Source organism: Fukomys damarensis, unplaced genomic scaffold (assembly GCF_012274545.1).
Source record: "Fukomys damarensis isolate Sample0158 unplaced genomic scaffold, DMR_v1.0_HiC HiC_scaffold_5, whole genome shotgun sequence".
Taxonomy (NCBI): domain Eukaryota; kingdom Metazoa; phylum Chordata; class Mammalia; order Rodentia; family Bathyergidae; genus Fukomys; species Fukomys damarensis.
The window spans coordinates 58933660-58948650 of record NW_022900917.1 but is presented as its reverse complement, the minus strand read 5'-3'; the positions used below and the strand labels follow the sequence as shown (position 1 = coordinate 58948650).

Sequence of the window (14991 nt, the reverse complement as noted above, 5' to 3'; positions counted from 1 at the left end):
TTTTTTTTTTTTTTGACAAGGTTGACGAAGGCTTTATCAATTTTATTTATTCTTTTGAAAAATCAATTATTTGATTCATTTTTTAAATCTTTCTTTTAGTCACTGTTGCATTGATTTCTGCTTTGATCTTTATAATTTCTTCCTTTTTATGAGTTTTGGGTTTCTCTTGCTCTTGTTTTTCTAGGAGTCTATGATTCATCATAAGGTTGCTTATTTGAGCTCACTCTATTTTCCTAGTGTGGGCACTCACAACTATGAATGTTCCATGTAGAACTGCTTTCATTGTGTCCCATAGATTCCTGTATGTCATACTGGCATTATCATTTATTTGTAAAATTAGGCTAATTTCTTCTTTAATTTCCTTTTGACACATTGATTATTCAGGAGAGTGTTGTTCAATTTCAATGTTTTTGTGAAGTTCTTATAGTTCCTTATGGTATTGATCGCCAGTTTAATGACACTATATTCAGATCATAAATATGGAAGAACTCCCATTCCTTTGCATTTACTTAAACATGTTGTATGAGCAAGCATGTGGTCTGTTTTGGAGAATGACCTAGTGCAGTTGAAAAGAATATGTATTCTGATTTTGTTGGGTGGAACAGTCTGTAGATGTCTATTGAGTACATTTGTTCAAATGCTTGTTTCAGTTATAGTATTTCATTGTTCATTTTTTGTCTAGATGATTTGTCTATGTGTGACAGTGGGGTACTTAGATCCCCCACTACAATTTTATTAGTGCTTATTTGGTGTTTCTTGGTCCTTAGTATTTGTTTTGTATAGTGGGGCTATTAGTATTTGGTGCACATATATTTATGATTATGATGTATTCATCTTTTATTGTTCATTTTACAAGGATGTAATGACCTTCTTTGTCTCTTTTAATTATTTTTTGTTTGAAACATACTTTGTCTGCAAGTAAGATAGCTACCCCTGCTTTTTATTTTTATTTTATATCTGACATAGGTAGATACTTTTTGTTTGATACACTTTCCTACCTTTTTGTTGATATCTTGATGTTGTTTATGAATCCCTATTCTGATTTCATCAAGTTTTGTATGTATAGTTGTAGCATACTGAGCATCTTTGAAATAAATATTGTGAGTTCCTTAGTAGAGAATGCATAAACCACTATTTCTACATTTTATTGCTTTAGTATTCTCTGTATTTTGATTTTTTTCTCCTCCATTGTTAACTTTTAAGATGAAACATAGATTATTAAATGTTTGCCTACTTTCTTTTCATTTATACATTTATACATTTAATATTTGCTCAATCATGACAATATGTATTTAGAGAATTTGTTCAGTTTAAAACGGTTGAAATTTTGCAAGGTTCTGAGTTCCGTTCACAGTACAAAAGAAAAAAGTAAAATTGGTGAAAATTAAATGACATGTAAATCTATTAAAGAATGTTTCATAAAAGAGAAATGATGATAAACTTTACAAGAATTTTAATTGTTTAAGTATATAATGTGGAAGAACTAAGTCTAAGTTTGTATAACAAAACTTCTTATGCTCTGGTTCTTAGTAGCAGTAAGCTTAAAGAGTCTTATTATAACAAGAAAGGAGATTGAAAATTTTATTTTTTGACCACATATGTTATGTGTGTTACCTACCTATTTACAGGATGTTTTAATTTATGGATAGTATTTAAAGTAATAATTAGGAGCCATTTACATGAGCAGATCAATATTTTGATATTACTGACTCCAAAATAATAGTGTCTTTATAAAAATGAAAGAATCAAAAATCAAGTAATGTAATCTTAACTGTAAAACTAAATTATGACATCTTAGAAAGTTACAGATTTGTAAGACGGCCAGTACTTATTTTTTTAAAAAATATATTACTGCTTCTCATGAGCACAAAACAAAATTTTTTCATAACAATTTCATGAAAGGGATAGCTTCAATGAGAGTATTTGAATATATAGCAACTTTAAGACAGAGCACATGGAAAATATTTTGTGTCATGGAAAATTATGGTTTCTGAATAGAGAATTTTACAATAAGATAAAACATGACATAAATGGAAACTTTGGACAAACAAAATCATGCACTGTAATCAGTACTGTGTTTAAGTGTAGGCTACTTTGGATAATGTAATAAAATAATACTCCCTGTAAGGTTGTATATTTTCTTTAATATGTCATTAATGCTTTTAAAATCAATGATAACTATGAGTCTCTTTTCATGTCCTAATACCTGTAATTGTTTAACTTACTTGCAAAACTCTGGCTTTGGTATTAGTGAATTGAAATTTTATTTTAGGACTTTATTTACTTGCTATTAGTGTGAGAATTTAACGTGGACTGTGTTACTCTAGAGCGGCATGGAATTCTAACTGAGGGATGTTGGGCTTTTGTCTCTTCCAGGTGCTCCAAGTGACCAGAGCAGTGGCACCTCTTCTCCTCTTTGTGACAGTGGCTTGCATCTTAACTATCATCCCAACAATACAGTAAGATGTCCTAGACATAGTTCTGATTAATAATGAGCTAACACAACGAAAAGCCATGAAGTTACAAATAAGTGTAGTCATAGTTTGTACAAAATGCTACTGTATGTATTCTAATGTATCTGGGAGATATGAAATCCTCCATTGCTTTGTCATTTAAGCAGTATAATAAGATTGGAGGAATAAATAGTGACTTGTTTTTATTTTATTATTTTTCTCTTCTAGGTCTGTCTATATTAACCTTTCTGTAAGCTATAGATACTTTTAATTTGAAGAAGTTACAAATAATATCACAATCATTTTATACCATTCCATATTATATGTGATTTCATACTCTGCATGATTTGACACAATTTTTGTCATTTCTATTCTATTTAGATATAAGTAGCTATCATTTGTTATGATTTCTTAGCAATCTATGCATACCAGGGAATTACAACAAATTGAGAAAATCTTACCTACTTATTATATTAAAATGTAGTAACTCTTACACTTTACATACATTTCATAGAATACAAAATTAATATGTTGTTTTACAAACATTTAAAACAATTTTTAATGTTTATCTTCCACTTGTACATTGGAGTAAATAGGGTTCTTTTTGTATAACTACATCTGGAATTCACACATTTTCAAAGATGTAAAGAGTTCTTTTTATGTAGGTCTAGCAATTATCCCCTGTGCTCTCAAACATGAAGAGTAGCCCAGATGACCTTCAGGAGAGTTCTTTTTTTCCACGTATTAAAATGTGCAAAGCAAACAGACTCTTTTGACTTGTATGACTCATACACCATTGGAAATTCTTGACCTAAATGAGGCATTTTTATTTCAAAAGAATCCTTTTGAATATCCTTGAGCTTATATGACCTGCATCTATGTCTTAGTTAAGAATTTTAGGTCCTCAAGTTGTTTACTTTTTTTCCTTATAGAGACAAACACTTGGTAAAATCAAAGGTTATTGATAAAAAATGTAGGGATATTTTATAAAACCAAACACATCTAGATATATTTCATCTGATCTTTTACATTTTACTTACCAGAGGAAAAACTGTCTCATAATAATATTTGAAATACTGATCTTCTGAAGCTAGCAAGATCTAAGTCATGTAAAGCCTTAGTTTCCTACTGAGAAAGAATATATGTATTTACAGTTCTATCAGCTGATTTCACAATTCCACAAACTTCTTACATTGACTGGCCTCTCCCCGCCCCCATGCAAGACATTGAATCCAGGGCCTTGTGCATTATGGCAAGTGTTCTTTCCCTGAACCACAACTCCAAGGCCATTTACTTTTGTCTCTTATCTTTCATAATAGCTTTGCTCACCTTATGCATAGATGTCCTTTATGCTTTAGATTTCCTTTCCACTCCTCTCTCCCTTACTGGCTCACCATCCTCCTGCCACTGCAAATGCTCGTGCCCCTATTCACATCTTCTTTCCCCTTTACTTGAAGCTTTTTTGCCAAATCTGAAGCTACTGAACTTCCTTCCACATTTGTAGTATGGCTTGGCTGTGGGAGGACAGCAGCAAATCCCTTCAGGGCATCTGCAGGTGAGGCAACAGCTTCCTTCAGGAAGCTACATCTTTAGCTAGACTGTTGGCCTCTTTAGCACTGCCTCCTTCAATCTGCAGATTCTTCTGAGATAATTTTATCCTATAGAATGTCATAAGTAGACCAAGAAAACCACTCTAATTCTGTAGCTCAATTACTCCAAATATGTCCCGTTGTATAAAATACAAATTACCAGTTTCCAATTTTTTTTCACATTGGAACTATGTCTATTCATTTCCAAGAGGAACATTTTGCTCTCATTTTTTAAATCAAAATTGAACTTTCTTCTAACACTGCTGAAGATGTTTCACTATGTGGAAATGACAGGTACTTACAATATTTTAGAGAAACTCTGTCTCAAAATAGGAAAATTTAAAAAAATAAGAAGAGCTGATATCGCTCAGTATTAAGGCCCTGTAGTACACAAAAGGAAAAACAAAAATGTTGAGTCTGTAAACCAAATGCATGTTCTGTTGATCACCAGACAATATTCATCTTTGATCTCAATCAGATCGTCCTATTTATATAGCCAGTGCTTCCCCATTTTTTCTCTAAGCTTTTATGCAGAAGAAGAGGAGACATAATAATTTTACTCAGAGATTTACATTTTTTTAAGCCAAATGTTTATGGTACATTGTAGATATACATAATGATAGCACTCATAGGGAATTTGCACTTGTACAATTTAAGATCAGATGAAGATATTTTTTTTTCTGAAATGCTGATGAATAGTGGGCATGTGGAAGGATGTGTGCATTGTGAAGAAAATTTTCCACAGAAGATTTGCGATTTATAGACAAGTGATCTTCCTAAATCAAACACTGGACTCCATAGAATATCTAAATCCAAAATTCTGATCTGAGCCTTAGAATTCCATTTTTACTTTAGAAAAAGTTTGAAATTAAAAGTACATAGTATATAAAAATCAAAAATTGCACAAACTCCATTTTTAATACCTGTTCAATTGTACTCTACTGTGAATTTTGAATAAGTAGGGACAGTTTGGGTTTTTTGAAACATCCTTACTATATTTTATGGAAGCATTTTCAGCTTCAGGGAAAATAAAGCTTTATAATATAGGAGAATCACTTTAGCATTCCACATAAAAATGTAATCTATTCCTTCTAAGGACTCGAGGTTGCCAATTTTAGGGAGCACAAGAGCCGACTGTTTTTGACAGCTGAGACACTAACACCGTATGCTCCAGCTCAGATACACTGAATCTGCCTCCTCTGAGATGCAGCGAAGGGAATCATTTCAGAGATTTTGATTCAGATGATCAGTCAACCAATTTCTGAAAAATGTTTTATTTTGTTGTTTACTTCTATGAAATACTTTCTATGCTGAGTTCTGAATAAAATCTGGATCAGCATTTTTGCCCCCCATACAATTCTATTTTGGTAAGATGATGCTTCTTTAGATTTTTGTGTGGCTTGTGTTAAGTTTTGGGACAGTTCATTTTCAAGCCAGCGTTATGTAAATGTTACTGTCCAGTCACGTTATTATTAATTTTAGGAAACAATGTTGTTGGTGTCATAAATTTCTTTAAAAATTATTATAATTTTCAAAATCATAAGATGGTTCCATTTCCAGATTAGCTTTTATACAATTCTAAACAATTACACTCTTACAAAAAAAGGTCAGAAAGCAAATTTATATTTGTTTTTATAATTACTACAGGTCAGTATAAATAACTTTTAAAGGATATTAGGTAATCCACTCTAAATAACTGCTGTGTAATATAAAATGTATCAAGCCTGATTATTTCAATAGTTTATTATAACTATTTCATATTTCTTTTGAAGAGGAAACAAAATGACATGCAACATTGATACACAAAAGTATCAAGTCAAGCTGTTTAAAATAAATATCAGGGAGCATAAGTATTTTTATATCTACCGATCTATGACATTTATCAATTTTATTTTTAAATTGTCATACCCACCTATTGGTGATTGTTCTTGTCCTTACTGTTTGATTATCTATATCTTTTATATTCATGGAACTTGACAAAGGGAGTAATTTTTACCTTTTATGAAACATGGGAAACCATATTTAAATAAGTAATTTGCCCAAACTTATGCAACAAAAATATTAAATGCCTAACTGGAAAATCTGAATTAACCTCTCTTTCATTTCAACTCTGATTTTGAATGATAAACTTATGTGCAAAATCAGAGGCCGGTTGGTTTGAGTGAATCTTAGTGCTGCCCTTAACTGGTTGGGTGTCTTGGTGGTCCGTTTGTTGTACCTCAAGGAATGAGCACTTTTATGTGGCCCTGGAAGTGGGTTTCAGGTGTGTATTGGGATGGGCTATGTTACAGTGCACATCGTGTGCTGCACAACTATTCCAACTGAAACAAAGAGTGGACCCTACATCATGGGCTGCCCACTCATGACATCTGACATGAGGCCAATTGAAAGACTGATATGTGGCTAATCACTCATAGGAATTGGTTTGATTGTCTAATTTGCCTCACAGCTTTTTTTCCCTCTGGCCCTTCTTGCAGAAAATGAAAGTCATTGGTTTTTACAATGAAAATAATATATTTTTGAGAGGGGGTTTAAGTAATGCATATAAAACAGTTGGTACAGCTAAAGATTATAAGCTGTAGTCATCCTAATACTGTGATAATGAATAAAAATTTGGAAGTATATTGGAAGCTTCATGTTTAAAATGTTTTTTTTTCCATTTTTCCAACACTATTTTTCAACACGTTACATGGTTAGTGTTTACTTCCTCCTACCAAGTGATGCTTCCGTGGAACTGTCATTATTAGTAAATGTAAAACTTCCATTAAAGTTTTTTGAGACATTAAAAATACCATGAAGTTCAGTGTTCAGTATATTATAAGCATTTCCTCATTTATTTAGATTATACTCTTATTAGCCGATGCTATTGTGATTCCCACTTTGACAACAGGCACGGTAACTTTAAATAACTTGACCACAGGTTAATGGATTCATCAGTTGTAGAATTAAGATTCAAACCTGGATGGCCTCCCCACTTGGTTATACTACTACTCAACTGGTCCCATGTCACATACTGACCACCTATGTCATTAAAAATGAATAAAAGATGCCACATCACCTACTGACAACTATGACGTGCAGCATGAAGAGCTAACCACTCATGACAACTGACATAAGCACTAACCCCCCTTCAAACACTGACACCTGTGACAGCTTACACAAGGCCATTAAAAAGGCCAATGTGAGACCTTGGTTTGAGTCTTTGTAATCAGCAGATAAGCACTGGAAACAATGGGCTCTCACTACAGGACCTATACTTAATGAGTCACCAGCAGGGCCCTTCTCTCGTCCCCTGAGTTCAATTTTCTGAATATTTTACACTATTTCATGGAAATTTTAACCATTTTCTTCCTAATCCACTTAAAGAGATACTGAAGGTAATAAATAATATTTTTACAACAAAGTTTTAAATGTGGACTAAAATAAAATCTTCTAAACACCATCACTTAAAAATTGGTAAAGAGAGAGGAAATAAAGTAAACGTTTCTGTTGTGAAACCAAACAATGACAGACTCACAACCTGTCAGTTGCCCCAGAAATGTTTCAACAACGAAGCTGGAATAAGACATCATGTGAAAAAGCTTATTTTTTTCAAAGATACGCCTCCTTAATATTTGAAGGGGAAAACAAACTCCTAACAACGATGAACATACATGTAATTTAAAATCAACAGTAATTCCCTTGTGTGATATGAAACAATATAAGAAAATGGTGCGTAAACCTTTATAAACAAGAACTTAAAACAAAGAGAACAGACTTCCTTGGGCAGTGTTCTGAAAGCTGTCTTATTAGAATGCCCATTTATTTAAAAAATATTTCCCAGAAACAGATAAATTATAAGCACTTCTAATGGTGCTTAGCACTTACCAAGTACTCAGAAAACTTTGCTTTATTGAATGAATTTCAGTTTATTTTTATTTTTGCTTACTGGTTCACTGCAGTTTGTTTTATCTTTCCCTTTCTTGAATGAGTCCAGTTCAGCCACCCTTTCATTCTTTTTACACCATTTCCTTCACCTCATTTTTTTCCCTTGCATTTTCACCAGTGCTGTGCCTCTGAATGAATCCTTTGTGGCCTGCTCACAGAATTACCTTAGCGGTGCAATTAACAGGCACAATGTTAGGGCCAGTGTGGGTTTTTCCTCATAAGGAGTTCTAAAAGCCTTTACAGTTTCTTATCTTTAGGGGTAAAAAAAAATAGTATCTCTCCAAAGGAGGAGGGCTTGTGACAGAAAGGGTGAGAAGTACTAAATGTGTGTGTTTCTTGCAGGACTCGCTGTCCTGCTCCTCCTGGCCGACCTCCCCAGGCCTGAGGTGGGAGAAGCGATGGTGCGACCTCAGGCTCATCCCGCTGCTGCACTCCCGCTTCTCCCAGTATGTGCCTGGGACCGACCTGAGCCGGTGAGTGCTCTCCCTCGCTAGCTCAGCCTCGCTTGACTATACAGAAACTTGGAGTAATGTGCCCTGTCATTCTCACTGGAGCATGTTTCTGGGAGCAGGAAAGACATCTTCAAAAGAATAGCACAGTAAAACATTTAAAAGTCCTGTGACAAAAACAAAAATCTAAGTTTCATCTAACTATGTTAATGAATTCAATGTATGTACCAATGCATATTTATTCATGTATTTACTGTATTTATACTTCTTCCTTTGCTAGCATTGGTGCGATTTTTTTTCCTCAAGGAATTTACGTTGCTTATTTAAATTCTAAGATTCATATTCATTCAATCATTCATCTTATTATCTTTAAAGTAAGTGTTCAATCATCCAGTGATGTCCTCTTTTTCATTGTTGAAATCTAAAATGATCATTACTATATGCTTTTTATCTTTATTGTTTGTATTCCTTGAATTCCTTAGTTTGAAGTTTTGTTTTTAGAATTTCTTGAGACAGAAATTTCAAGGGTTAGGAAACTTTTCTGTAAAGAGCTTGCATTCTATACATTTCTACTTAGCTGTTGGAACCACCAGGGAGAATCAGAGCATTAGTTTAAAATGAGGTCCCTGTGCAGCCCTGCTGAGCCCTTGGGGCAGGAAGAGCAGTTTTGTCATTGTGAGACTAGATTGAGGTCAGGATTGTCCAAGGGCTTTCTGGTTTTGGTTAATGTTTTTCCTAGTCCTTTCCTTGGAGTTGCTATTCATGATGCTGTCACCTTACTATGGTGGAGACTTCCTAGGAGACTTCCCTGCTTAGGAAATACATGAGAGATGTTAGGAGACTCGGGAGACTGGCCAACCAGTCTCTTCTGTCTGTGGTGTCCAGCAGTCAGCCCTTCTCTTAGCCTTGCAGACTTGCGGCACTCTTGCTATGTCCTTCTTGCATTCTGGAGTACCTTGAAAGACTGACACTACTCTCTCTTAGTCGGTGTTAAATATCCACAGTACCACTGCTTATCTTTTTCCTTATTTAATCGTATTTTCTCATTTTTCTTGCCCCTTTCATCACTATTTAAATTGTACTGCAAACTTTCAAAAGATCTGGGACATTTAATTATCACTTTTGTTGTTTTCTAGTAAAATTCCCTGATAGATTATTTTAATTCTCTGACAGTGGCTAAGGCTTGATTTTACCCACCCTATGAACCACATGGGGAAATTTTCCAAGTGCACTGAAAAAGGAAAACATGTTATCCCTTTAAGTGCCACATTCTATGTATTTTAGTCAGGTGACACGTGTCAATTAGGGCTTCTCATCCTCACTATGATCAGTATTGTTTTTATTTTACCATATCAATTATTAGAAGCATTGGACAAAGTCTCACATTTAGATGATAGATTTGCATATTTCTTTTTTATCTTGAATTGGTGTTCATTTTTATCTATTTAATTGTAAGCTATTATTATAAGGTGGGGGTAGAGGGCTGAATCTGAGCTCTCTTTGGATTCATTTGCCTCTATCAAGAATATGAGAAAAAGCTCAAGGTACTGAGTTTGATCCGTAGCACAGAAAGAAAGTAAGAAGGAAAGAAAGAAAAAGAAAGAAAAAGAAAGAAAGAAAGAAAGAAAGAAAGAAAGAAAGAAAGAAAAAGAAAGAAAGAAAGAAAGAAAGAAAGAAGAAACTAAGTATAGCCTATAAAAATAGGGAGGAAATGTGGTTTTAACAAACTGACCAAATTGCAAGGTCAGCTGTTCCTTTCTCTTTAGCACAAAGGAACTTCAACTTTAAGAAGGGATAGAAAAAAAGCTAAGAAATGTGCATGTGTGAATTCAGCTAGGTTTTGGCCCACAGTGGCCCTAGAAAAACAAGTTGAAAATTGACAATGTTTCTTTTGAAACCTCTTTGGCCAGGCCTGGAGGTGAACAGACTCACTCTTATCATGAAAAGAAACCAGAGAAGCAGTCTGCCTTTATATATCCTAATCTTTCAACCTCGGCATTTCATTTATTTCTTAGGCTAAAGGATCAAGAGTGCAATTTCTGGGTTGTAGTATAGCATCACAGTTAATCTTTTTAAGAAACAGCCATATTGTTTTCTAGGATGCTCATTTAATTTGATATTCCTACCAAGGAGAACTGTATGAGTGATCCATCCTCTCCACATTTCTGCCAGCTTTGCTGTGGTCGCTCCCTCTATTGTACCTTTGTGATAGGGGTGCGCGATGCTGAACATTTCTTCATGTATGTCTTGGTGACTGGTACTTCCTTTTGAGAAATGTCTGTTTATATCTTTTACTCATTTTGTAAGTAATTTACTTGTTGCTTTTTTATTGTTAATTGAGAATCATATATCAGGGAGAAAGACATATTTCAACCCGTTTGTTTTTATATTCTGTCTCATCTTCTTACTTTTTATAATAAGCACTCTCAGTAGGTACTGTAAACATGTACTAATGCAAATTTTTAAATGTATAGAGCATTTGTTTTATTTAACTGTCTCTGTTGGATTTATATATACTTTTATTATTGCTTAAATTTTGCATACTCTCTCATGTGTGTATGACTTATTAGTTTAATATATAGAATTCATTAATGTTGTGGGGTTTTTTCCAGTAAATTCTACATATTTAGAACACTGACTTCTTTGTCCCTTTCTTACCTTTGGAGAGAATTTAAAATAGCCCCTCATTTGGAACACACCTATTGCATCGCTCTGGCCATTTTCTGGAGCAGTTCTGGAAGTCCGTTTTCAAGAGTACCTTTAGTTTCAGTGTTGTGTCTGTCTTGATGTCCTGAATTGATTCCAGACATTTAACTTTTATAGTCACTTTGACTTTGCAGAAGAACAGGAAGTTGCGTGGTGTCAGACCCTGTGAATAAGGTGGATGAGAGACCATGGCAGTGTGCTTACCAGGCTATTTTTCCATGTATTTGTACTCAGCTGCATCATTCACATTACTTTTGATCACTCCTCTTAAAGACACAAAAGGGAATTTCCAAACTGCTTCAGAAAGTGGTAATAATGATGCTCTATGTGTATTTTAAAAAATGGGGAATCTCTTGAGAGAGATTTTTGGTAATGTAACTTTTATTATAATAAATATTTAAAATTTAAACATTCAGCATAGTTTTACCCCTCATCCATTTTTATTGGTACATCACGTATGCTTTTATGCCCAAGATATATTATTGTTTTTACCTATCCATACCTTTATTGAAATATATCCTGCCATTAATGTTTCTTTCATCTTTATCTTATTTATTTATTTGTTTGTTTATTTATTTATTTATTTATTTATTTATTTTTGAACTCGGGTCCTTGTGCTTGCAAGGCAGGCCACTGAACCGCTGAGCTAAATCCCCGGCCCATCTTTATTTCTTACTTACTTTCATTTGAACAATTTTCTTAATATTTCCATTAATGCCATTTTTAAGTGTATATTTTTTTCTCTAGAATTTACTTAAAAATTGTGCAGCAACATTATGTAGAGACATTTAGCTAATTTCTACTAACAAATGCATTGTTTGGTTGTGTCCAGGTATCTTTACATTTTATTTTTATGGACCCTCAAAACATCAACAGCTTTTAGCAACTGAATTAATTACATTCAGTAAATATTACAGTCAGAAGTAGTTATAAATTTAACGCTATTCAGAGTGGATTTCACAGCAATTCTGATTCAAAAGCTAATTTATTGTTCACTTATTCTCTCAATAAAGATTGATTTAATACCTGTAAGTAGGAGCCATTGTGCTTTGTCCTTTCTCTAATGAAGCTCATAAGCTAAGAGCAGTGCATTCAGGGAGGGGGGAAAAATAACCAGGTCATGATAATAAATATAGAATGTTATTTATTTTGGCTGGAAACCTAAGGTAGTATTTCTTGGTTGATTTTTGCCAAGGCCCATAATTCTAACTTCAGTGATATAATATATCTCATATTTAATTACAACAAAGTTGTCACTGTCACTATTGTGTTTAGGTCAATTGATTAATTACAGTATTTTTTTAGCAGCAATAAGAAAATTAATGTTTTCAGGTGGTAATGACCCTGATGCAGGAATACAGATCTGCTTTATATTATTTTATAAGTCAGAATATCATAAAGTTAAAGATATTAAAATAGGAGGTGGAGATTCTGGGACTGTTTATGGGTGTTGATTATTTTTAAGCTTTATTTTCCTTGTGTGCAAAATTAGCAAATTAATATATGTGTGTTGACATGTGTTTATATGTATATATTTGAACTTGGTAAAAATCCTTTTTATTTCTATACTGAGTATTTAGCATATTTTATAGATCTGAAAGCCTCAAAATCCTTATTTATTAAATAAGTTTTAATGAGGAAGAATTCCATCTATTCCATCTCTTTATTTCCTGGTAGGAGCATGCTTCTAAAACACTATGAAAATCAATAATATTAAAATGAAACCTACTGATTTTTCTAGTACTTTTATAAAATTTCAGATGATAACAGCATTTGTAGTTCTGCCTGAGACTGTAGACCCTTTTATCCTGATATAATTGCACATTTGGTACCTATGGAAGAGGCTTAGTATCTGAACAATAGGCAAAAGTCATCACTGTGACAGCAGAGCTTTCTTTAATGGAAGACTTGCATTAAATGATTCTCTAATAATGGAAGCAGATAGGAAAAACTCAACTTAAGGCTGCTTTTAGGGACAAACATTTAGAGATATACATTTTGGAAGATAAGAAAAGCACACAGAATTAGTGAATACATACAGCAGAAAAGAATACAAATATAAAGAACTGTGATAATGCAATATCACAGAAGCCACTGCAAATAGGGCTTTAAATAAAAACATAGTTGTTGTTCATATCAACTATAGAAAAAATATTGAAAGGACTGAGAAAGAGTGATTCATTTTTATACAGTAATGGAAAGAATAATTTCAGGAGTGAATCATACTGAAAAGCAGTTTGTTAGAAGAAGGATATGGTAAAGAAAGGACGAAATATGTAAAGATGCTATTTGTAAAATGTGGTTTAAAATTGAAGAAATGACATGAGCTTAGTTACTGGCTGGGGGGAGTCCATGGAAAAAAAGATGCTAATAATAAGAAAGCACCTGGATTCCCATGAGGGTCTACACTGCACATCCATCAGTCTGGCACTACATGGGGTCTTTTACAAGTAGATCTAGATTGACTGAATTCATGGACTTTTTTCAATTTCAAAGATCAGCCTAGAGGTACCCAAGAACAGACCTTGATATAATAAAAGAATAATGAATAATTTTTAAAAATACTCTTAAATAATATTACAGTCCTACATGATTTCATCTACTCCATTTGGCATACCAGTGTGTCTTTGTTGAGCACAATCTTCACATACACTCAACCTCATTTGTAATTTCATATCATGTCATAGGGTTAAGGAAAATGTGGCAGGACCCCTTATATTATAATCATGCCTGGATATCTTTGGCACATTGGTTTCAGGAAACCCTATGGATATAAAAATCCGAGGGTACTCAAATCTCATATATAATGGCATAGTGTTTTCATAAAGTCTATGATCTTTTTTTAGTATACCTTAAGTCATCTCTAGATCATCTAGCATACCTAATACAAATGCTATGCAAATAATTATTATAATGTATTGCTAAAGGAAGAATGACAAGAAAAATCAGTAAAAGTTCATTATAGACCCCATTTTCCCAATAGTTTCCATCCACAGTTGGTTGACTCTATGGGAGCAGAACCCACAGTCATGGGATGCTGAGTACATACTGTCTCTGGAAAAGCCAGAGCTTCCTGTGGGCAACTCAGTCTGGAACCAATTATCTTGCTGAAGCTTTCCTACTTGCTTTATTTGTTAAATTTGTGAGCTACTTATTTAACTATAGAGAGCTATTAGTTACATATTAATATTTTCCATAACCTGAGAAAAGTTTCCCAAGAAACTTTCATATCTTCAGAAAATAAATTTAAAAAAAAGGAATAAACTTTGACTAAGAACAGTCCAGTGAGCTCTAGGTTCAGATAAAAGAATTCTGAATGATAAAGTGCCAGACATGTATTTTTAAAATCTGTAAGTTATAATAATAATAAAATAAGATAAAGTCCTAGAATATAATGTTTCCTCTGGCTGGATACTAGATATTAAAAAGTTAGAAAACATGACTATCTCTTCATAATGAGTTACAGATAGGCAAGATTCATGAAGTGAGGAAGAACAGATACTTTGGAATAGCTTTATAGGGAGTAGGATTAAACAGCAAGAGATAAATAAAATAACTTCCATGTAGGTGTGAAAATCTACCAGACATAAGGGTGAACTATATAAGGATAAAAGGATAATAAGTAGATAAGAGAAATTTAGAAGCCTATACTCCCAGACACTAATTGTATTGGGGCATTTTTTACACAATTTATAATTTTTGCAAAGGAATTCTGGCACATTAGGAAGAAAGGGTATAATTAATTAAATTGTAGTTATTCAGAGCTGAAAATTAGCAAGGTAAGGACAGAAAAAGGTCAAAAGGCATAGGATAGAAAAAATCAGTATAATTTATATGGAAGAAGAAAAAGCCCATTCTAGGGAGAGA

At 33.4% G+C, this 14991-nt stretch overlaps 1 protein-coding gene across 1 annotated transcript in view; it reads left to right on the top strand.

Annotated features, from left to right (window-relative positions):
• Positions 1-14991, top strand: part of Sntg1 (syntrophin gamma 1) — a 783297-nt gene that overhangs the window by 572722 nt on the left and 195584 nt on the right. The window contains exons 10-11 of the mRNA XM_010622657.3: positions 2377-2459; positions 8312-8442. Of these exons, the coding sequence (XP_010620959.1) occupies positions 2377-2459; positions 8312-8442 (214 nt within the window). The remainder of the gene's footprint in view (positions 1-2376; positions 2460-8311; positions 8443-14991) is intronic.